The sequence below is a fragment of the Boleophthalmus pectinirostris genome, unplaced genomic scaffold (genome assembly GCF_026225935.1).
Source record: "Boleophthalmus pectinirostris isolate CB_2022bp ecotype Guang Dong unplaced genomic scaffold, ASM2622593v1 HiC_scaffold_5, whole genome shotgun sequence".
Classification (NCBI taxonomy): Eukaryota; Metazoa; Chordata; class Actinopteri; order Gobiiformes; family Gobiidae; genus Boleophthalmus; species Boleophthalmus pectinirostris.
In genome coordinates, this window is record NW_026571404.1 from 679085 (window position 1) to 704525 (window position 25441).

Below are 25441 nucleotides of genomic sequence, written 5' to 3' on the forward strand. Positions count from 1 at the left end.
ATAAAATAAAGAGTCATGTTTTCTTGGTCTCACTCAGAGCTGCAGTCGTGTTTTGTTTCCTTCACATGTTTAACTCACAAACCTGCACATTTAACACCAGCTCTTATCTAAAAAAAAAGAAAACATTCTCTGTTCCACCGTGTGATGTCATCATGTGGTGATACAGGAAGTGCTCCACTGTGTTTTTAAACTCCACACACTTTCACTAGAATCACCTGGATCATTTTTTTCAGTCCCATTTCTACTGAACTAAAGAGAAAAGGAGCTGTTCACTGATGACATCACAAGGTGGAACAGAGTGTTTGGAGCTTTGCAGATGTAAACACATGTTCTTCTCTCCTCACAAAGTTTCCTGCAGTTGGGTTTTGTTCCATTTGTTTCATTTTTTGCTTGATTTTGTTTCCAATCTCGTTTGAACTTTAGTTGAGTCGAGTTTGGAAATTCCAGAGAAAAAATGATCCAAATGAAACAAAAAGTGAAACAACTCCAGCTCTGTTTTTTTTTTTTTTTTTTTTTGAGGAGGAAACGACAGCAGAACACGACTTAAATCTCCGAGTGAGTTTGTGTGACTGAGGAGTTTTAAAGCCTGAGCGCCTCTGTGTCTTTAAACGCCTCATTTCCCTTCACACGTCCTTGAGCCGCACAAAAACACCCGACACAATCAACCTGAGGCCGAGAAAAACACACAGACAAACACACAGACAGACAAACCTGTTGAACTGTACGTTTCACTGGGACCTTATAGAAGCAGCTCAACACGGACACACACACACACACACACACACACACAGTGTGTGTGTGTGTCTGTGTGTGTGTGTATGTGTGTGTGTGTGTGTGTGTGTGTGTCTGTGTGTGTGTGTGTGTGTGTGTGTGTGTGTGTGTGTTGTGTCGTGTGTGTGTGTGTGTGTGTGTGTGTGTGTGTGTGTGTGTGTGTGTGTGTGTGTGTGTGTGTGTGTGTGTGTGTGTGTGTGTGTGTGTGTGTGTGTGTGTGTGTGTGTGTGTGTGTGTGTGTGTGTCTGTGTGTGTGTGTGTGTGTGTGTGTGTGTGTGTGTGTGTGTGTGTGTGTCTGTGTGTCTGTGTGTGTGTGTCTGTGTGTGTGTGTGTGTGTGTGTGTGTGTGTGTGTGTGTGTGTGTGTGTGTCTGTGTGTGTGTGTGTGTGTGTCTGTGTGTGTGTGTGTGTGTGTGTGTGTGTGTGTGTGTGTGTGTGTGTGTGTGTGTGTGTGTCTGTGTGTGTGTGTGTGTGTGTGTGTGTCTGTGTGTGTGTGTGTGTGTGTGTGTGTGTGTGTGTGTGTGTGTGTGTGTGTGTGTGTCTGTGTGTGTGTGTGTGTGTGTGTGTGTGTGTGTGTTGTATGTGTGTGTCTGTGTGTGTGTCTGTGTGTGTGTGTGTGTCTGTGTGTGTGTGTCTGTGTGTCTGTGTGTGTGTGTGTGTGTGTGTGTGTGTGTGTGTGTGTGTGTCTGTGTGTGTGTGTGTGTGTGTGTGTGTCTGTGTGTGTGTGTGTGTGTGTGTGTGTGTGTGTGTGTGTGTCTGTGTGTCTGTGTGTGTGTGTGTGTGTGTGTGTGTGTGTGTGTGTGTGTCTGTTGTGTGTGTGTGTGTGGGTGTGGTGTGTGTGTGGTGTGTGTGTGTGTGTGTGTGTGTGTGTGTATGTGTGTGTGTGTGTGTGTGTCTGTGTGTGTGTGTGTGTGTGTGTGTCTGTGTGTGTGTGTGTGTGTGTGTGTGTGTGTGTGTGTGTGTGTGTGTGTGTGTGTGTGTGTGTGTGTGTGTGTGTGTGTGTGTGTGTGTGTGTGTGTGTGTGTGTGTGTGTGTGTGTGTGTGTGTCTGTGTGTGTGTGTGTGTGTCTGTGTGTGTGTGTGTGTGTGTCTGTGTGTCTGTGTGTGTGTGTGTGTGTGTGTGTGTCTGTGTGTGTGTGTGTGTGTGTGTGTGTGTGTGTGTGTCTGTGTGTGTGTGTCTGTGTGTGTGTGTGTGTCTGTGTGTGTGTGTGTGTGTCTGTGTGTGTGTGTGTGTGTGTGTGTGTGTGTGTGTGTCTGTGTGTGTGTGTGTGTGTGTGTGTGTGTGTGTGTGTGTGTGTGTGTGTGTCCGTGTTGAGCTGCTTCTATAAGGTCCCAGTGAAATGTACAGTTCAACAGGTTTATATTTATCTTCTGTTCTGGTCTCAGCAAACAGCACACAGAACACAACCTGCCCACAAGACACACACCTGCCCACACACACACCTGCCACACACACACACCTGCCCCACACACACACCTGCCCACACACACACACCTGCCCCCCCACACACACACCTGCCCCAAGACACACACACACACACCTGCCCCGGGACACACACCTGCCCCAACACACACACCTGCCCCACAGACACACACCTGCCCCCAAGACACACACCTGCCCCAAGACACACACCTGCCCCACACACACACCTGCCCCAAGACACACACACACACACCTGCCCCACACACACACCTGCCCACACACACCTGCACACACACACACACACACCTGCCCACACACACACACCTCCCACACACACACACCTGCACCCACACCACACACACCTGCCCCACACAGACACACACCTGCCCACACACACACACACACACCTGCCCCAAGACACACACCTGCCCCACACACACACACCTGACCACCCCAAGACACACACCTGCCCCACACACACACCTGCCCCAAGACACACACCTGCCACCACACACACACAACCTGCCCCAAGACACACACCTGCCCCCACACACACCTGCCCCAGACACACACCTGCCCCAAGACACACACCTGCACACACACACACACCTGCCACACACACACCTGCCCCCAAGACACACACCTGCCCCACACACACACCTGCCCCAAGACACACACCTGCCCCCAAGACACACACCTGCCCACAGACACACACCTGCCCCAGACACACACCTGCACCACACCTGCCCCACACACACACCTGCCCCCCCCAGGACACACACCTGCCCCACACACACTGCCCCAAGACACACACCTGCCCCACACACACACTGCCCCACACACACACCTGCCCCAAGACACACACACCTGCCCACACACACCTGCCCCGGGACACACACCTGCCCCGGGACACACACACCTGCCCCAAGACACACACCTGCCCCAAGACACACACCTGCCCCAGGACACACACCTGCCCCCCACAGACACACACCTGCCCCAAGACACACACCTGCCCACACACACACACCTGCCCCGGGACACACACCTGCCCCGGGACACACACACACCTGCCCCGGGACACACACCTGCCCCAAGACACACACGGGACACACACCTGCCCCGGGACACACACCTGCCCCGGGACACACACCTGCCCCAAGACACACCACCTGCCCCGGGACACACACCTGCCCCGGGACACACACCTGCCCCGGCACAGACACACACCTGCCCCGGGACACACACCTGCCCCGGGACACACACCTGCCCCGGGACACACACCTGCCCCGGGACACACACCTGCCCCGGGACACACTGTACTCACACAAACGCACAAATACAACAAAACATGTTCTCTGTGTGTTCTGACGGAACACGAGCCTAAACTCATCTACAGTGTGTGTGTACAGTGTGTGTGTACAGTGTGTGTGTACAGTGTGTGTGTGTGTGTGTGCAGTGTGTGTGTGTACAGTGTGTGTGTGTGTGTGACAGTGTGTGTGTGTACAGTGTGTGTGTACAGTGTGTGTGTGTGTGGGCAGTGTGTGTGTGTGTGGACAGTGTGTGTGTGTGCAGTGTGTGTGTGTGGGGCAGTGTGTGTGTGTGTCTGGGGCAGTGTGTGTGTGTCTGGGGCAGTGTGTGTGTGTGTGTGTGTGGGGCAGTGTGTGTGTGTGGGGCAGTGTGTGTGTGTCTGGGGCAGTGTGTGTGTGTGTCTGGGGCAGTGTGTGTGTGGGGCAGTGTGTGTGTGTGTGGGGCAGTGTGTGTGTGTGGGGCAGTGTGTGTGTGTCTGGGGCAGTGTGTGTGTGTGTGTGTGTGGGGCAGTGTGTGTGTGTCTGGGGCAGTGTGTGTGTGTCTGGGGCAGTGTGTGTGTGTGTCTGGGGCAGTGTGTGTGTGTGGGGCAGTGTGTGTGTGTGGGGCAGTGTGTGTGTGTCTGGGGGCAGTGTGTGTGCAGTGTGTGTGTGTCTGGGCAGTGTGTGTGTGTCTGGGGCAGTGTGTGTGTGTCTGGGGCAGTGTGTGTGTGTCTGGGTGTGTGTGTGTCTGGGCAGTGTGTGTGTGGGCAGTGTGTGTGTGTCTGGGGCAGTGTGTGTGTGTGTGTGTGTGGGGCAGTGTGTGTGTGTCTGGGGCAGTGTGTGTGTGTCTGGGGCAGTGTGTGTGTGTCTGGGGCAGTGTGTGTGTGTGTGTGTGTGTCTGGGGCAGTGTGTGTGTGTGGGGCAGTGTGTGTGTCTGGGCAGTGTGTGTGTGTGTGTGTGTGTGTCTGGGGCAGTGTGTGTGTCTGGGGCAGTGTGTGTGTGTCTGGGGCAGTGTGTGTGTGTCTGGGGCAGTGTGTGTGTCTGTGGGACAGTGTGTGTGTGTGTGTGGGGCAGTGTGTGTGTGTCTGGGGCAGTGTGTGTGTGTCTGGGGCAGTGTGTGTGTGTCTGGGGCAGTGGACTCGTCCTCCGTCTCTTTCAGTTTGTTCTAAAAATGACACGTCCAAAAGTTTCACTTTTTACACTCGCACAGAGTGAAACCCACGAGAGGAGCCAGAGTCTGAGACGAGACCAAGACCACAAAAAACGATCTCAAATTCTACAACACGAATTTCTTCCACGACTCGACTCGTCAGAAAATTAAATTTAGGCGATAAATGTTTAAAAGAAACTACAGACCATTTACCAGTTTCTCCTGAAACATTTGTGTTTAAATCAGTGAAACAGACGAACGACTCTCATCTACGACTGATTCCAACAACTTCTATCTAGAATTTATTATCAGAGCAAAAACAATATCTGTGAATTAAATTAAAATCATTGAACTTTTCTGAGTCGATTCAACTTGAAGTAAAATGATCGAAAAACGAACAAATGTTTTTCTTCATCCAAGCAACAGTTGGTTTTGTTTCTTGTTTTAAGTGTAAAAAGTTGTTTTTATTTTTTATTTTAAGTGCAGCAAGATGTATTTTCATATTTTAAATATGAAAAGTTTTCTTCCACTGCAGATTATTTTACTCGTCAATTGAAATCATGATCAAACTTTCTTAATTCAAGTCGTCTGAACTTGACTAGATTTTGTTTTTGTTTTTTTTTCAATGTTAATTTTCATCATAAACTGGTTTTATTTTTATGTTAAAATAAAAAACTGGGACATCCTCAGTTTTTTGTTGGTTTGTGATAAAACTGAGAAACGAGAACAAAACTGAAGAAAACTGCTCCTGGAGGGACCTGACACACACGGGAGGGACCTGACACACATGGGAGGGACCTGACACACACGGGAGGGACCTGACACACATGAGAAGGGACCTTACACACACGGGAGGGACCTGACACACACGGGAGGGACCTGACACACACGGGAGGGACCTGACACACACACACGGGAGGGACTGACACACAGGGAGGGACCTGACACACACGGGAGGGACCTGACACACACGAGGAGGGACCTGACACACACGGGAGGGACCTGACACACACAGGAGGGATTTGACACACACGGGGAGGGACCTGACACACACGAGGAGGGACCTTACACACACGGGAGGGACCTGACACACACAGGAGGGACCTGACACACACGGGAGGGACCTGACACACACACTGGAGGGACCTGACACACACAGGAGGGACTGACACACACAGGAGGGACCTGACACACACACAGGAGGGACCTGACACACACGGGAGGGACCTGACACACAGGACAGGGACCTGACACACACAGGAGGGACCTGACACACACAGGAGGGACCTGACACACACGGGAGGGACCTGACACACAGGACACAAGGGACCTGACACACACGGGGAGGGGAGGACCTGACACACACGGGAGGGACCTGACACACACAGGAGGGACACACGGGACACACAGGGACCTGACACACACACACACGAGGAGGGACACTGACACACACGGGGAGGGGACCTGACACACACGGGAGGGACCTGACACACACACGGAGGACTGACACACACAGGAGGGACCTGACACACACGGGAGGACACACACAGGAGACCTGACACACACAGGAGGGACTTGACACACACCGGGAGAGACCTGACACACAGGAGGGACCTGACACACACGGGGAGGACCTGACACACAACGAGGAGGACCTGACACACACGAGGAGGGACCTGACACACACGGGAGGGACTTGACACACACGAGGAGGGACCTGACACACACAGGAGGGACCTGACACACACGAGGAGGGACCTGACACACACGAGGAGGGACCTGACACACACAGGAGGGACTTGACACACACGGGGAGGGGACCTGACACACACAGGGGGGACCTGACACACACAGGGGACCTGACACACACGGGAGGGACTGACACACGGACTGACACACACGGGAGGGACCTGACACACACGGGAGGGACCTGACACACACAGGGGGGGACCTGACACACACGGGAGGGACCTGACACACACAGAGGGACTGACACACACGGAGGGGACCTGAACACACACAGGGGGGACCTGACACACACGGGAGGGACTGACACACACGGGAGGGACCTGACACACACAGGGGGGACCTGACACACACAGGAGGGACCTGACACACACAGGAGGGACCTGACACACACAGGAGGGACTTGACACACACGGGGAGGGGACCTGACACACACAGGGGGGACCTGACACACAGCAGGGCGTGTGTCTGGTGTCTGGTGTGGTTCGGGGCACACGTCAGGAGCAGGAAGTGCGCTGTTCGGTTTAAACCACATTAAAGTCGTTTCACCGACAGACGCTCGTTTACGTCTCTGCGGAACGACAGAACACATCCATCCAACGAAAGACGACAGGAGAGAGAGAGAGAGGAGAGGAGGAGAGAACGACAGACAACAAAAAGAGAGGGATGAGGAGAGAGGAGAGGAGAGAGAGAGAAGGAGAGGAGGAGAGAACGACAGACAACAAAAAGAGAGGGATGAGGAGAGAGGAGAGGAGAGAGAGAGAAGGAGAGGAGACGTCACCAACCATCCAACAAAAAGAGGAAGCAGGAGGAGAGAGAAGGAGAGGAGAGAAAGAATATCTGACAACATCCATCCAACACTCCAAAGAGAGAGGGATGAGTCAGAGGGAGAAAGAGAGAGAGTGGGAGAGAGGGATGAGAGGAAGGAGAGGGAAAGAGGGGGGCGAGAGAGAGAAGAGGAAAGAGGACGACTGACAACAGCCATCCAATGAAAAGCAGAGGATGAGGAGAGGAGAGGGGGAGAGAGAGAGAGACGTATGACAACATCCATCCAACAAAGAGAGAGGGATGAGGAGAGAGAGAATAGCTGAGAGAGGAGGAGAGAGAAAGAGAGGAGGAGACAAGAGAGGAGAGAGAGACATCTGAAAACATCCAACAAAAAGAGAGGGAGGAGAGAGAGAAAGAGGAGAGAGAGTGGAGAGGAGAGAGAGAGAAAGAGAGAGGGGGAGGAAGGAGAGGGAGAGAGAAGAGAGAGAGTGGAGAGAGAGAGAGAGAAAGGGAGAGAGGGAGGACAGAGAGTGGAAAGGAGAGAGAAAGAGAGAGGGGGAGGAAGGAGAGGGAGAGAGAGGAGAGAGAGTGGAGAGGAGAGAGAGAGAAAGAGAGAGGGGGAGGACATACGACAACATCCATCCGAAGAAAAGAGGAGGAGAGAGGGAGAGGAATGAAAGGACGTCCAACAAAAAGAGAGAGAGGGATGCGGAGGAGAAGAATAGATGAGAGAGAGAGAGAGAGAGAGAGAGAGAGAGTGTCTGACAACATCCATCCAACTCTCCCAAAGAGAGAGAGAGAGGGAAGAGAGTAGTGTGTATAGTGTGTGTGTGTCGGGGTGTGTGTGTCGGGGTGTGTGTGTGTGTCGGTGTGTGTGTGTGTGTGTGGTGTGTGTGTCGGGGTGTGTGTGTGTATAGTGTGTGTGTCGGGGTGTGTGTGTGTGTGTGTGTGGGTGTGTGTGTGTGTGTGTGTGTGTCGTGGGTGTGTGTGTCGTGTGTGTGTGTGTGTCGGGGTCTCTGTGTGTGTCAGAGACAGTAAACATGTTTTCTTGTTTCTGTGTCTGAACATTTGTGTTGATCAAATTAAACTCAAACTGATGCAGTTAAACTCAGACCAGAGTCGACGGTTCAACTCCCCACGGACACACAGAAGAGCCACGCACACAAGAGCCACGCACACAAGAGCCACGCACACAAGAGCCACGCACACACAAGAGCACACACAAGACACGCACACACAAGAGCACACAAGAGCCGCACACACAAGAGCACACAGAGCACACACACACAAGAGCCACACACAAGAGCCACACACACACAAGAGCCACACACACAAGAGCACACGCACACACAAGAGCCACAAGAGCACACACAAGAGCCACGCACACAAGAGCACGACACACACACAGAGCCACACACACAGAGAGCACAAGAGCCACACACACAGAGAGCACACACACACGCCACGCCACACACAAGAGCCACGCACACACAAGAGCCACGCACACACAAGCCACGCACACACACAAGAGCCACGCACACACAGAGAGCCACGCACACAAGAGAGCCACGCACACACAAGAGCCACGCACCACAAGAGCACACACAAAGCCACGCACAAGAGCCACACACAAGAGCACAGCACACACAAGACACACACAAGAGCCACGCCACACACACAAGAGCCACACACACACAAGAGCCACGCACACAAGAGAGCACACACACACAAGACACGCACACACAAGAGCACACACAAGACACACACACAAGAGCCACGCACACACAAGAGCCACAAGAGCACACACAAGAGCACACAACACACACAAGAGCACACACACACACACAAGAGCACACACACACAAGAGCACACACACACACACAAGAGCCACACACACACACAAGAGCCACACACACACAAGAGCACCACACACACACAAGAGCACACACACACACACAAAGAGCACACACACACACACACAAGAGCCACGCACACAAGAGCACACCACACACACACAAGAGCACACACACACACAAGAGCACACACAAGAGACACACAAGAGCACAAGAGCCACACACAAGAGCACACAAGAGCACACAAGAGCACACACACGCACACAAGAGCACACACACACAAGAGCCACGCACACAAGAGCCACACACACAAGAGCCACAAACACAAGAGCCACGCACACAAGAGCCACACACACAAGAGCCACACACACACAAGAGCCACACACACAAGAGCCACACACACACAAGAGCCACGCACACACAAGAGCCACACACACAAGAGTCACAAACAGAAGAGCCACACACACAAGAGCCACACACACACAAGAGCCACAACACAACACACACACACAACACAAGAGCCACACACACACAAGAGCACACACACACACAAGAGCCACAACACACAAGAGCCACACACACACACACACAAAGCCACAAGAGCCACACACAAGAGCACACACACACACAAGAGCACACAAGAGACACACACAAGAGCCACACAACACAAGAGCCACAAACACAAGAGCCACACACACACAAGAGCCACGCACACAAGAGCCACGCACACAAGAGCCACACATACAAGAGCCACACACACAAGAGCCACACACACACAAGAGCCACGCACACAAGAGCCACACACACACAAGAGCCACACACACAAGAGCCACACACAAAGCACACACACACAAGAGCACACACACACAAGAGCCACGCACACAAGAGCCACACACACAAGAGTCACACACACAAGAGCCACACACACAAGAGCCACACACACAAGAGCCACACACACACAAGAGCCACACACACAAGAGCCACACACACACAAGAGCCACGCACACAAGAGCCACACACACACAAGAGCCACGCACACAAGAGCCACACACACAAGAGCCACACACACAAGAGCACACAAGAGCACACAAGAGCACACAAGAGCCACACACACACACACACACAAGAGCCACGCACACAAGAGCACGCACACAAGACACACACACACACAAGAGCACACACACACACAAGAGCCACAAACACAAGAGCCATGCACACAAGAGCCACAAGAGCACAACAAGAGCCACACATCCACACACAAGACCACACACACACAAGAGCACACACACACACACACACAAGAGCCACACACACAAGAGCCACACACACACAAGAGCCACACACACACACACACAAGAGCCACACACACAAGAGCCACACACACACAAGAGCCACACACACACAAGAGCCACACACACAAGAGCCACACGCACACAAGAGCCACACACACAAGAGCCACACACACACACACACACAAGAGCCACGCACACAAGAGCCACAAGAGCCACACACAAGAGCACACACACACACACACAAGAGCACACACACACACAAGAGCCACAAACACAAGAGCCACACACACACAAGAGCCACACACACACAAGAGCCACACACACAAGAGCACACACACACAAGAGCCACACACACACAAGAGCCACGCACACAAGAGCCACACACACAAGAGCCACACACACAAGAGCACACACACAAGAGCCACACACACAAGAGTCACAAACAGAAGAGCCACAAACACAAGAGAAACACTCAGAAGAGCCACACACAGAGGAGCCACACACACAAGAGCCACATACAGAAGAGCCACAAATAAAAACAGAACAGGGTTTCATTTAATTAAACAAATAATAATTGGAGTTTAGAGTTTTGGCCACGTCCCTTTTTTTTTTTTTGAGAATATTGTGGTTTAATATTGGTCGGTGCCTCTGACTCTGGGTTCTCTCTCTGTGTGTTTCAGGATCGGGTACCAGATCCCCATCTTCGCCGGGTTCTGCATCATGTTCCTCTCCACCATCAGTCAGTGTCACTTTCACTTTCACTTCTAAACACGTCACTCTGTTTTCTGTTTGAACGTCGTTTCCTCGTGTTTTTGTTTCATTCACACGTTTAACTCACAAACCTGCACATTTAACACACAAACTGAAGACACTTGATGACATCACAAGGTGGATCAGAGCGTCTGGAGTTTTGTAGATGTAACAGACTCAGAATAAAGAAACACTCAAACATGAGAATGAAACAAAACACGAGGAACGACTCTAAAACTCACAGGAACGTTCCACCAGTTGGGTTTTATTTCATTAGTTTTATTAGTTTTATTAGTTTTATTAGTATTATTAGTTTTCTTGTTTCAGTTCGTTTTGACCTTTATTTGAGTCGAGTTTGTTAAATTCCGGAGTTAAAACGATGAACCTGTTTTTGTTTTTCAGTGTTTGCGTTTTCCTCCAGTTACGCTCTGCTCTTCGTCGCTCGCTCGCTCCAGGGAGTCGGCTCCTCCTGCTCCTCAGTCGCAGGTAAAACCAACACCTGTCTGCACCTGTCTGCTCCTGTCTGCTCCTGTCTGCTCCTGTCTGCACCTGTCTGCACCTGTCTGCTCCTGTCTGCTCCTGTCTGCACCTGTCTGCACCTGCTCCTGTCTGCACCTGTCTGCTCCTGTCTGCTCCTGTCTGCTCCTGTCTGTCTATTGTGGAGGCCAAAATGCTCAAGGTTCATTCCACGTCATTTCACCAAACGGCCGACGTACTTCAATCCAAAACATTTTGAAAAAAAAATACCAAATAGTCCCTCACGCTCATGGACCAGCCCCGTGAAGTTTTACTGATTTTTGATCATTACTTTTTAGTTCAGTTCATTTAGTGAGGGGAGGATGTGTCAGTTTTCGGGCCCAAAATCACATCAGTTTTTCTCGTTTGTTTTCACAGGTCGATTTCTCTGTAAATATCACACACACGGGGATGACATTTTATAGACTTGTTCTCCTCTACTCTGTGTTCAAAGAACAACTATCCAAAGTTTGTATCTCAACTTATTGTCATTTTATATGAATTTTTTTTAAAACTCGTTTTCATTTTCATTCCCGTGGCGTACCATTTTTAACCCTTTTTAAACCTACTTGTCGGTGTCAGAGACATACATTTTTTTTGAGAATCAACATTTGTTCTGAACTGTTAAAAGAAACCATCAAATGTGTAAAATTTGAAATGTGTGATGTGTGAGGCTCCTATTAAAAACAAGAAAATGCAACATGGTCCGATTTTCATATGTCATTTATGGCCTGTGGGAAGTGATAAAAAAACGAATGTTATTTGAACACAGAGTAGAGGAGAACAAGTCTACAAAATTTCAGCCCTGTGTGTGTGATACTTACAGAGATATTGACCTGTGAAAACGGACGAGAAAAAATGCTGTGATTTTGGGCCTGTAAACGGACACATCCTCCCCTCTTAAAATAAGCTGTAACTTAAAAAGTAAAGATCGAAAATCACTCAAACTTCACAGGGTTGGTGCATGATCATGAGGGACCAGCTCGTCATTTTGTCATTTTTAAAAAACATGATGCCTTCGTCTCTGCTTGCGGTTTTAATCCCCCGTGTGTGTGTGTGTGTTTCAGGGATGGGGATGTTGGCGAGTGTGTACACGGACGACGAGGAGCGAGGTCACGCCATCGGGATCGCGCTGGGAGGACTGGCCATGGGCGTCCTCGGTCAGTGTCCCGACTTTACACCATCTGAGTGTGTGTCTGTGTGTGTGTGTCTGTGTGTGTGTGTGTCTGTGTGTGTGTGTGTGTGTCTGTGTGTGTGTGTGTGTGTGTGTATGTGTCTGTGTGTGTGTGTGTCTGTGTGTGTGTGTGTGTGTGTGTGTGTGTGTGTGTCGTGTGTGTGTCTGTGTGTGTGTGTGTGTGTGTGTGTGTGTGTCTGTGTGTCTGTGTGTGTGTCTGTGTGTGTGTGTGTGTCTGTGTGTGTGTGTGTGTGTGTGTCTGTGTGTGTGTGTGTGTGTGTGTGTGTGTGTGTCTGTGTGTGTGTGTGTGTGTGTGTGTGTGTGTGTGTGTGTGTGTGTGTGTGTGTGTGTGTGTGTGTGTGTGTGTGTGTGTGTGTGTGTCTGTGTGTGTGTGTGTGTGTGTGTGTGTGTGTGTGTGTGTGTGTGTGTGTGTGTGTGTGTGTGTGTGTGTGTGTGTGTGTGTCTGTGTGTGTGTGTGTGTGTGTGTGTGTCTGTGTGTGTGTGTGTGTGTGTGTGTGTGTCTGTGTGTGTGTGTGTGTCTGTGTGTGTGTGTGTGTGTGTGTGTGTGTGTCTGTGTGTGTGTGTGTGTGTGTGTGTGTCTGTGTGTGTGTGTGTGTGTGTGTGTGTGTGTGTGTCTGTGTGTGTGTGTGTGTCTGTGTGTGTGTGTCTGTGTGTGTGTGTGTGTGTCTGTGTGTGTGTGTGTGTGTGTGTGTGTGTGTGTGTGTGTGTGTGTGTGTGTGTCTGTGTGTGTGTGTGTGTGTGTGTCTGTGTGTGTGTGTGTGTGTGTGTGTGTGTGTGTGTGTGTGTGTGTGTGTGTGTGTGTGTGTGTGTGTGTCTGTGTGTGTGTGTGTGTGTGTGTGTGTGTGTGTGTGTGTGTGTGTGTGTGTGTGTGTGTCTGTGTGTGTGTGTCTGTGTGTGTGTGTGTGTGTGTGTGTGTGTGTCTGTGTGTGTGTGTGTGTGTGTGTGTGTGTGTGTGTGTGTGTGTGTGTGTGTGTGTGTGTGTGTGTGTGTGTGTGTGTGTGTGTGTGTGTGTGTGTGTGTGTGTGTGTGTGTGTGTGTGTGTGTGTGTGTGTGTGTGTGTGTGTGTGTGTGTGTGTGTGTGTGTGTGTGTGTGTGTGTGTGTGTGTGTGTGTGTGTGTGTGTGTGTGGCGCCATCTACTGGGAAACTCTGGAAATGCAGGAAAAATGAAACATCAACAAGGTTTATTATTATAATTTGTTCAACTTCTGCAGGCCGGATTAAAAGGTTTAAAGGGCCGTATATGGCCCCCGGGCCGTAGTTTGCCCACCTCTGGTCTATGTGAAAAAACAGATACAAGTCCTTTTAAAATGTAAAAAAAAAGTCGTTTGCAAAGGTCCAAAGTTATTTCTCATTTTCCTGAAGTGTTACAGAACTTCACAAGTGTCAGAAATGTAGCTGAGTTTTATTGTCAAAGGAAAGTGGAACACAACTAGCATACTAACAGTGCACTTCCTGGCTCCTGGACCATAAAATGCTTCATAATTACAGGAATTACAATAGACTAAACATCTCTCCTCATTCCCTCCCTCTGTTCTTCTCTCTGTTCTTCTCTCTGTTCTTCTCTCTGTCTTCTCTCTTCTTCTCTGTTCTTCTCTGTTCTTCTCTGTTCTTCTCTGTTCTTCTCTGTTCTTCTCTCTGTTCTTCTCTGTTCTTCTCTGTTCTTCTCTGTTCTTCTCTCTGTTCTTCTTCTCTGTTCTCTTCTCTCTGTTCTCTCTCTGTCTTCTCTTCTCTGTTCTCTTCTCTGTTCTTCTCTGTTCTTCTCTGTTGTTCTTCTCTGTTCTTCTCTCTGTTCTTCTCTGTTCTTCTCTGTTCTTCTCTGTTCTTCTCTGTTCTTCTCTGTTCTTCTCTGTTCTTCTCTGTTCTTCTCTGTCTCTGTTCTTCTCTGTTCTTCTCTGTTCTTCTCTCTGTTCTTCTCTGTTCTTCTCTGTTCTTCTCTCTGTTCTTCTCTCTGTTCTTCTCTGTTCTGTTCTTCTCTGTTCTTCTCTCTGTTTCTTCTGTTCTCTCTGTTCTCTCTGTTCTTCTCTCTGTTCTCTCTGTTCTTCTCTGTTCTTCTCTGTTCTTCTTCTTTCTCTGTTCTCTCTGTTCTTCTCTGTTCTTCTTCTCTCTGTTCTCTCTGTTCTTCTCTCTGTTCTGTTCTCTCTGTTCTTCTCTGTTCTTCTCTGTTCTTCTCTCTGTTCTTCTCTGTTCTCTCTGTTCTTCTCTGTTCTTCTCTGTCTTCTTCTTCTCTGTTCTTTCTCTGTTCTTCTTCTCTGTTCTTCTCTGTTCTTCTCTCTGTTCTTCTCTGTTCTTCTCTGTTCTTCTCTCTGTTCTTTCTCTGTTCTTCTCTGTCTCTGTTCTTCTCTCTGTTCTTCTTCTCTGTTCTTCTCTTCTCTCTTCTTCTCTGTTCTTCTCTCTGTTCTTCTCTGTTCTTCTCTGTTCTTCTCTGTTCTTCTCTGTTCTTCTCTGTTCTTCTCTCTGTTCTTCTCTGTTCTTCTCTGTTCTTCTCTCTGTTCTTCTCTCTGTTCTTCTCTGTTCTTCTCTCTGTTCTTCTCTGTTCTTCTCTGTTTTCTCTGTTCTCTCTGTTCTCTCTGTTCTTCTCTCTGTTCTTCTCTGTTCTTTCTCTGTTCTTTCTCTGTTCTTCTTCTCTGTCTCTGTTCTTCTCTGTTCTTCTCTGTTCTTCTCTGTTCTTCTCTGTTCTCTCTTCTCTCTGTTCTTCTCTCTGTTCTTCTTCTCTGTTCTTCTCTCTGTTCTTCTCTGTTCTTCTCTGTTCTTCTCTGTTCTTCTCTCTGTTCTTCTCTGTCTCTTCTTCTCTGTTCTTCTCTGTTCTTCTCTGTTCTTCTCTCTGTTCTTCTCTGTTCTTCTCTCTTCTCTTTCTCTGTTCTTCTCTGTTCTTCTCTGTTCTTCTCTGTTCTTCTCTCTGTTCTTCTCTCTGTTCTTCTCTGTTCTTCTCTGTTCTTCTCTGTTCTTCTCTCTGTTCTTCTCTCTGTTCTTCTCTCTGTTCTTCTCTCTGTTCTTCTCTCTGTTCTTCTCTCTGTTCTTCTCTGTTCTCTGTTCTTCTCTGTTCTTCTCTGTTCTTCTCTGTTCTTCTCTGTTCTTCTCTGTTCTTCTCTCTGTTCTTCTCTCTGTTCTTCTCTGTTCTTCTCTGTTCTTCTCTGTTCTTCTCTCTGTTCTTCTCTGTTCTTCTCTGTTCTTCTCTGTTCTTCTCTCTGTTCTTCTCTCTCTTCAGTTGGTCCTCCGTTCGGGAGTGTGTTGTACGAGTTCGTTGGGAAAACGGCTCCGTTCCTGATCTTGGCTTTCATCGCTCTGTTTGATGGAGGTAGGACTCGTAGGACTCGTAGGACTCGTAGGACTCGTAGGACTCGTAGGACTCGTAGGACTCGTAGGAGTCGCCCCGTCACGAGGAGTTCGTGGGTTTGAGTCACTGTTCCAAACAGGAAGTGTTCACGGGCGAGTCTGGGCTCCACCGACTCTGACTCCAGTTCAGTTTGTGTGGAAAAATGTGAAATGACTCCAACCTGAGGATGTGAACGAAACCAGGACTAAACCAGGACTAAACCAGGACTAAACCAGGACTAAACCAGGACTAAACCAGGACTAAACCAGAACTAAACCAGGACTAAACCAGAACTAAATCAGGTCTAAACCAGGTCTAAACCAGGACTAAACCAGGACTAAACCAGGACTGAACCAGGACTAAACTGGGAAAGAGAAAATGAGAGAGAAGAGAAAAAAGAGAGAGTTGAACCTGTTTGTGTTTTTCAGGGCGTCGGGTTTTGTTGGATTCTTTTTGATTTTCACAACATAAACTTTGTTAAATATTTAAATCCTCGTGGCTCCTAAAGTGTCTCTGTCAGACGGAGCCGCCCCGAGCCGCCCCGAGCCGCCCCGAGCCGCCCCGAGCCCCGAGCCGCCCCGAGCCGCCCCGAGCCGCCCCGAGCCGCCCCGAGCCGCCCGGAGCCGCTCTCTGATTGGTCCAAACGCTCCACGTGACCTTCCCTGTGATCTTGATGTAGGGAGAAAATATTGAAATAAAAAGTCCAGGATCATGTGGAGTTCAGACAAACACACGACTTTTCAATCCAAACTGAACTGGAGCCACAGTCGATGGAGCCGGGAGTGTCCCCGCGCTCACTTCCTGTCAGTGCATCAGTGTGTGGGGTTAGACAGAGGTCACAGAGGTTCTGTGTTCGACTCCTGACGTCTGCCTTTGTGCCCTTTAGCCCTGCAGCTGTTCGTCCTGCAGCCGACCAAGGTGGAGCCGGAGGTGAGTCACTTTAAACCCGATTAAAACAAACGACAAACTCCACATTTATTATTTACACAACAACGACGCACAAACTCATCACCACAACATCACTGATACGAGTCTCCAGGCCCCGTCTAGACCTGGTTTAGTCCTGGTTTAGTCTCGATTCAGACCCTGTTTTGGTTGCATTTGAATCCTGGTTTTATTATTTAGTCTCTGGTTTAGTCTTGTTTTAGACCTGGTTCGGTCCTGGTTTAGACCTGGTTTAGACCTGGTTTAGACCTGGTTTAGACCTGGTTTAGACCTGGTTCGGTCCTGGTTTAGACCTGGTTTAGACCTGGTTTCCTGGTTTAGACCTGGTTTAGACCTGGTTTAGACCTGGTTTAGACCTGGTTTAGACCTGGTTTAGACCTGGTTTAGACCTGGTTTAGACCTGGTTTAGACCTGGTTAGACCTGGTTTAGACCTGGTTTAGACCTGGTTTAGACCTGGTTTAGACCTGGTTTAGACCTGGTTTAGACCTGGTTTAGACCTGGTTTAGACCTGGTTTAGACCTGGTTCAGACCTGGTTTAGACCTGGTTTAGACCTGGTTCGGTCCTGGTTTAGGGGAAGGGGAAGTTGTTTTTTGATAAGACTGGTCCAGATCTGCACACACACATTGTCTCTGCGTCTGGAGGAAGTGTGTATTTTCTCTGGAGGTGCGGCTGCTGCTTTTGTCGTTTTGTCGTGTGTTTCCAATCACCTCATTTCTGTGTCAGAGGGAACAGAAAATTAAAAACCAGGACTAAACCAGGTCTAAACCAGGTCTAAACCAGGACTAAACCAGGACTAAACCAGGACTAAACCAGGACTAAACCAGGACTGACATAATGAAAGGTCAGAGGTCGAGAGGCGTCAGCAGAGAATGAACCAAGAATCAGGTTCATGACATTTAAAAAAGAGGAAGAAGAGGAGGAAGAGGAGGAAGAGGAGGAAGAGGAGGAAGAGGAGGAGAGAGGAGGAAGAGGAGGAGGAAGAGGAAGAAGAGGAAGAGGAGGAAGAGGAGGAGGAGGAGGTCTGTTTCATAATGAGATCTTCTTTCGCTCCATTGTCCAGTTGACTCATTATCCGTGAGGTTCAGACCTGGACTATAACCGGACTAGAGCAGCTCGGTCTTTTCTCACAAAAAAGGATCAAGAACAACAAAGATCCACCAGAAGAACTCAACCAGGACTGGGACTAAAACACTACTGGATCAGACCTGGTTTAGTCCTGGTTTAGACCTGGTTTAGACCTGGTTTAGTCCTGGTTTAGTTCTGGTTTAGTCCTGGTTTAGTCCTGGTTTAATGCCCATTTTTTGTGTGCTTTTTGGCAAGACACTTAAACAAATTTAAACTGAATCTGACCTTTAAAAAAACCATCTCATTTGGAATCACAAAAGAAACATTTGATCATTTGGACTAAAGCTGCGTGATTATTTTATTTTAAAGATGTTTTTTTTAACGTTGTGTTTTTGTTCGTCAGTTTCAGTTTTTCATAGTCGAGTCTGAACTAAAGAAGAAGAAGAAGAAACTTTTCTTCTTCTTCTTCTTCTTCAGTCTGAGCAGTGACAAAACAAACACATTTACATTTACACTAGAGCCTGACCGATATATCGGCTGGCCGATATTATCGGCTAATATGGGCACCTGGAGACATAGCGGCTATCGGCCGATATTTCACGTGGGCATGTTACACCTCGTTATAAATCTTAGACTCTCTACATTCTGTTCATTTAATCCAATTTACAAACAAATAAATGTCCTAATATGTGGCTCCACATCAGTATTTATCTACGGAGTCATTTGTCTGTGTGTGTGTGTGTGTGTGTGTGTCGTACTGTCCCTGAACACACCACAGAGTCACGTCACTTCACTCACGTGTGTTTGTTTACACCTGCAGACGTGCGCAACACTGAGATTATTTTCTTTTTCGGACAATCGGTTTGAGTCTGGATTAAAAGGACATTTATTAGTGCAGATTTGTGATGTGAGGAGGAGCCTGTGTGATGTGGGAGGAGCCTGTGTGATGTGGGAGGAGCCTGTGTGATGTGGGAGGAGCCTGTGTGATGTGGGAGGAGCCTGTGTGATGTGGGAGGAGCCTGTGTGAGCGGTGAGTGTTGAAATACATCGACTTTGAAGCTAGTTTAGGTGTTGTTAGCGGTTAGCTGCTGTAGCTCCTGCACATAAACAGGCTGTTTTCTATTGGTCTATTGTAAAGTGTTTACATTGTCCGTATATTTGTTACTGAACCAGCATTGATGTAAATGAGCTGTGAATAGACGTGTGAATGATCCACATTTATGCAGATAATTAACTACCGCTTTGCGCAGCATTTACGGCTAAAGGCTAATAGCGATAGTTTATTTATTAGCAGGAGTTATGTTTCGGTCGCGATCGAAGCGGCTCTTAGATCCGACTCTTTGAAGCGAACAACAGGAGCATGTTTCTTATTGGGAGCCGTGTTTTCTCTTTTTCTCACTTTTTCTCTTCATGCCGCATGTCGACCCGTAGTTTAACAGCAGCAGCGGCTGAAAACGAAACTTTCAGAAATCTGCGTTTGCACAGGATAAAAAAAGTGCATATTTGGCTGCAGTTCAGCATAAAATAAATAAACCAGGACTAAACTTGGGCTCGAGTGCAGGAGAGAGATAGAAACCGAGTCCCGACACTCAGTCCTGGTTCAGTTCTGGTTTAGTCCTGCTTGCAACAAAACAATCTCAAGAGTCGCTTGGAAAGAGCCAGCTGCTTTAGTGAGCCGAGCCAAAAGAGCCGGTTCTCCAAAAATACAAAACAAAACTGGAATCCCCATCACTAGTGTCTAGAATGTGATGCAAAAATTGCCATTAGGCCAAACTTCTGTCTGTAAATATGATGTAAAGAGTCAGAACAACAATAAATGTTTCCTAAATAAACCCAATTTAAAATCAACCAGAGCCAAACCTAAGTTTTTTAATCAATTCAAGATTTACAGTGAATTTTTACATCACTAAATATATCGGTGATTATATCGGCCACAACAAAATCCATATCGGTCGGGCTCTAGTTTACACTTCATCTTCTGCAGAGTTCAGTTCAGTTTTTTGAAAAAACCTGTTCCACTTCTGATTTAGTCACGAAGACTAAGAGTTTATTTATGCAGCACATTTGTACATCAAATCATTTAAAGAGATTTACAGAATAAAAAACATAAAAATCACTAAACAAACAAATAAAAGACAAATAAAACATAAATAATCATCAGATTGTGTCATAGAAAAGTTCAGGTTCAACATTTTGGAGATTTTATGAAGTTTAACATGATCGATAAAACTGACCTCTGACCCCTGACCTCTGACCCCTGACCCCTGACCTCTGACCCCTGACCTGTGTGTGTGTGTGTTAAATGTGTGTTTTAAATTGTGTTTTAAATGTGTGTGTTTTAAATGTGTGTTTTAAATTGTGTTTTAAATGTGTGTTTTAAATGTGTGTGTTTGTGTGTTTCAGAGTCAGAAGGGCACTCCTCTGCTCACACTGATGAGGGACCCGTACATCATCATCGCTGCAGGTAAAACACCTCACACCTGGACCAGGACCGGGTCTGGACCTGGACCGGGTCTGGGTCTGGGTCTGGGTCTAGACCAGGTCTGGGTCTGGTTCCTGTAGGACCTGGGGCTGTAGGTGTGTTGTTGTTGTGCAGATGTGTCAGTTTGTCTCTGAGCTTTGGCCTTTACCTCTGCTCCTCCTCCTCTTCCTCCTCTTCCTCCTCTTCATCATCTTCATCTTCATCACTCGGAGGAAACAAACACATCCATCATTTTCACTGGAAACAACATTATTCTCCTCATGGAGCTTTGGATAAACCTGGATTATTCTGGTTTATCCTGGTTTTATTCCTGGTTTGTTTCACTTATTTTGCCTGTTTTCCCCGTGTTTTCTCCGTGTTTTCTCTGTGTTTTCTCCGTGTTTTATCCGTGTTTTCTCCATGTTTTCTCCGTGTTTTCTCCGTGTTTTCTCCGTGTTTTCTCCGTGTTTTCTCCATGTTCTTCCTTCTGTTCCAGGGGCGATCTGCTTTGGGAACATGGGCATAGCGATGTTGGAGCCGACTTTGCCGATCTGGATGATGGAGACGATGTGCGCGGCCAAATGGCAACTGGGTAAGAACCAGGAATGAAGAAACGTTCCTAAAATCAGTCCAGAGTCAAACTCCCTGTGGATCTGCTCCGAGACAGAGACACGTCCGAGTTTGTCTCCGTCTCACAGGCCTCGTTTACATGATGATTTTTAATTCTAAATTAATTATCTGAATTCAGATATTGTCCTTGGAGTTTACACGGAAAATCCGACTTGAGGTTTAGATGGAAAACTCATTAAATCGTCTTTATTTACACACTGGAGCTGCTCCCGGCTTTTCTGTCATCTGGGTTTGTGGTTCCTCCACGGACACAAACACCGTCCAGACGTTTTGAACCCGCAGTGGTTCTGATGATAAATGGAGAATCGTCTCGTCAAACTTTCAAATGCGTCTGTCAGCAGGTGAAGTAAGTGCAAGTTAAGTGCTAATTCAAGTAATTAAGTAGTTACTAAGATTGTTCGTCGGAGAAGGAATGTTAAGAATGACTGAGTGAGAAAAGCTCTGAGCACGCCGCCGCCGCCGCCGCCGCCGCCGCCGCACACACTCGGCCCGTCTGCATTATGAGCTCCATCCGTCTTGGCGCAGGGATATTTGCGTAATCTGCCTGCGAGCGGCGATACGGAGAATGGCTGGTGATAAGACTCCGCGCCGCCACAGGAAATTGCAGCGTGGCCCCAGAGCCTCGGGTCCACCGGAGCCTCGCCTCAGAGCCTCAGAGCCTCAGAGCCTCGGAGCCTCAGCGTCAGGGCGTCAGGTGCACGACACAGACGGATAAGATCAGATTTAATGACAGAGCCGTGTTTGTAAGAGACACACAGACAAATAAAACACAAGAACAAGAGACTGAAACAGGACTGAACCAGGACTAAAACAGAACTAAAACAGAACTAAAACTGGACTAAAACTGGACTAAAACAGGACTGAACCAGGACTGAACCAGGACTAAAACTGGACTAAAACTGGACTAAAACAGAACTAAAACTGGACTAAAACTGGACTAAAACTGGACTAAAACAGGACTGAACCAGGATTAAAACAGGACTAAAACAAGGACTAAAACAGGACTGAACCAGGACTAAAACAGGTCTAAAACTGGACTAAAACTGGACTAAAACAGAACTAAAACTGGACTAAAACAGGACTAAAACAGGACTGAACCAGGATTAAAACAGGACTAAAACAAGGACTAAAACAGGACTGAACCAGGACTAAAACAGGACTAAAACAGGACTAAAACAGAAATAAAACAGGACTAAAACTGGACTAAAACAGAACTAAAACTGGACTAAAACTGGACTAAAACTGACTAAAACAGACTAAAACTGGACTAAAACTGGACTAAAACTGGACTAAAACAGGACTGAACCAGGACTAAAACAGGACTAAAACAGGACTGAAACAGGATTAAACCAGGACTTTAACCAATCAGACGCCTTCTTTCCCTGAGGCCCCTCCCACTAACCTTAGTAACAGGTTTGATTGACAGCGTTGCTAAGCTCCGCCCCCTCTGTCTGTGAGTGACAGATGGACTAGTGGACGCTCCAGGTACTGCAGCTCCGCCCACACAGAAGTGGCTCACAGAACACGGAGTTTTTCTGTGAAATTAAACTTTTAACTTGAATCAAAGTGCAGCTTTCATCAGAGTCGGTTGTCGGGATTCATCTGGAAGCGTCTGGGGTGAAGGAAGTGTGGGAGTCTCTGCTCAGACCCCAGAGAAGAAGAAGAACATGGATGGAGGTCTGGACTTGGGAAGTGAGGCAGAAGTGAACATGTTGCGGTGTGAAAACGAGCAGGTCACTGGAGACACGACGCCGCCTTTGAGCTCCGCCCCCTGTTGGACCAGCGGAGCGTGAGGGGGCGTGTCCTTCAACAGCCTGGCTCCTGATTGGTTCTTTAGTTGCTCTGATTCTCACGGTCGGAATTCAAATCCAGGTTGTCGAGTGTGACTGCTGACCTCGATGAGCTTCATTTGGAGTTTGTGGTGTCGTCGTTCAGAACATTTCTGTTACAGAACATGAAGAAAAACCAAACCAAACAAACCCTAACACCTCTGTTCTGTTCTGTTCTGTTCTCTTCTCTTCTGTTCTGTTCTGTTCTGTTCTGTTCTCTTCTGTTCTGTTCTCTTCTCTTCTCTTCTGTTCTCAGGTGTCGCGTTCCTTCCGGCCTCCATCTCTTACCTCATCGGAACAAACATCTTTGGAACTTTGGCTCATCGACTAAACCAGGATGGGACCAGGACTGAGACCAGGACTACCAGGACCAGGACTAAACCAGGACTAACCAGGACTAACCAGGACTAAACCAGGACTGAACCAGGAACCAGGACTAGAACCAGGACTACTAGACCAGGACTAGACCAGGACTAGACCAGGACTAGACCAGGACTACCAGGACCAGGACTAGACAGGACAGGACTAGGACTAGAGCAGGAGCAGACCAGGACTAGACCAGGACTAGACAGGACTAGACCAGGACTAGACCAGGACTAGACCAGGACTAGACCAGGACTGTATCAGGTCTGTGGACTGGACTCTGTGTTTTTTATCTCAGATCTCGTTTCTGTTATTAAATCTTTATCTGTTTTTTCATAAGACGTTTTTGTGTCTCTGTTTTTTATCCCGAGTCACAAATACACACAAATACACACAAATACACACAAATACACACACACAAATACACAAATACACACAAATACACACAAATACACACAAATACACACAAATACACACAAATACACACAAATCACACACACAAATACACACAAATACACAACACAAATACACACAAATACACACACACAAATACAACACAAATACACACAAATACACACAAATACACACAAATACACACACAAATACACACAAATACACACAAATACACACAAATACAACACAAATACACACAACACAAATACACACAAACACAACACAAATACACACAAATACACACAAATACACACAAATACACACAAATACACACAAATACACAACACAAATACACACAAATACACACAAATACACACACAAATACACACAAATACACACACACAAATACACACACACAAATACACACACAAATACACACACACACAAATACACACAAATACACACAATACACACAAATACACACACAAATACACACAAATACACACAAATACACACAAATACACACAAATACACACAACATACACACACACAAATACACACACAAACACACAAATACACACAAACACAAATACACACACACACAAATACACACAACACAAATACACACACACAAACACACAAATACACACACAAAACACACACACAAATACACACAAATACACACATACACAACACAAATACACAAATACACACAAATACACACAAATACACACACAAATACACACAAATACACAAACACAATACACAAACACAATACACACAAATACACACACAAATACACACAAATACACACAAATACACACAAATACACACAAATACACACAAATACACACAAATACACACATACACAACACAAATACACACAAATACACACAAATACACACAAATACACACAAATACACACAAATACACACATACACAACACAAATACACAGATAACACAAATACACACAAATACACAACACAAATACACACAAATACACAACACAAATACACACAAATACACACAAATACACACACAACAAATACACACAAATACACACACAAATCACACACACACAAATACACAACACAAATACACACAAATACACACAAATACACACATACACAACACAAATACACACAAATACACAACACAAATACACACAAATACACACACAAACACACACAAATACACACAAATACACACAAATACAACACAAATACACACAAATACACACAAATACACAACACAAATACACAAATACACAAATACACACACAAATACACACAAATACACAACACAAATACACACAAATACACACAAATACACAACACAAATACACACAAATACACAACACAAATACACAAATACACACACAAATACACAACACAAATACACACAAATACACACACAAATACACACAAATACACACACAAATACAACACAAATACACAACACAAATACAACACAAATACACAACACAAATACACACAAATACACACAAATACACAAATACACACAAATACACACAAATACACAACACAAATACACACAAATACAACACAAATACACAACACACACACAAAATACACACACAACACAAATACACAACATACACACACAAATACACACACAAATACACACACAAATACACAAACACAAATACAAAACACACAAATACACAA

General features: G+C 47.1%; 1 protein-coding gene across 1 annotated transcript in view; it reads left to right on the top strand.

Moving 5' to 3' along the window:
- The window catches only part of slc18a2 (solute carrier family 18 member 2), a 43192-nt gene that overhangs the window by 11167 nt on the left and 6584 nt on the right, over positions 1 to 25441 (top strand). Inside the window, exons 3-10 of the mRNA XM_055162904.1 lie at positions 10970 to 11028; positions 11442 to 11525; positions 12623 to 12715; positions 15957 to 16046; positions 16951 to 16994; positions 20480 to 20540; positions 21034 to 21129; positions 23253 to 23329. Coding sequence (XP_055018879.1) covers positions 10970 to 11028; positions 11442 to 11525; positions 12623 to 12715; positions 15957 to 16046; positions 16951 to 16994; positions 20480 to 20540; positions 21034 to 21129; positions 23253 to 23329 — 604 coding nt within the window. The remainder of the gene's footprint in view (positions 1 to 10969; positions 11029 to 11441; positions 11526 to 12622; positions 12716 to 15956; positions 16047 to 16950; positions 16995 to 20479; positions 20541 to 21033; positions 21130 to 23252; positions 23330 to 25441) is intronic.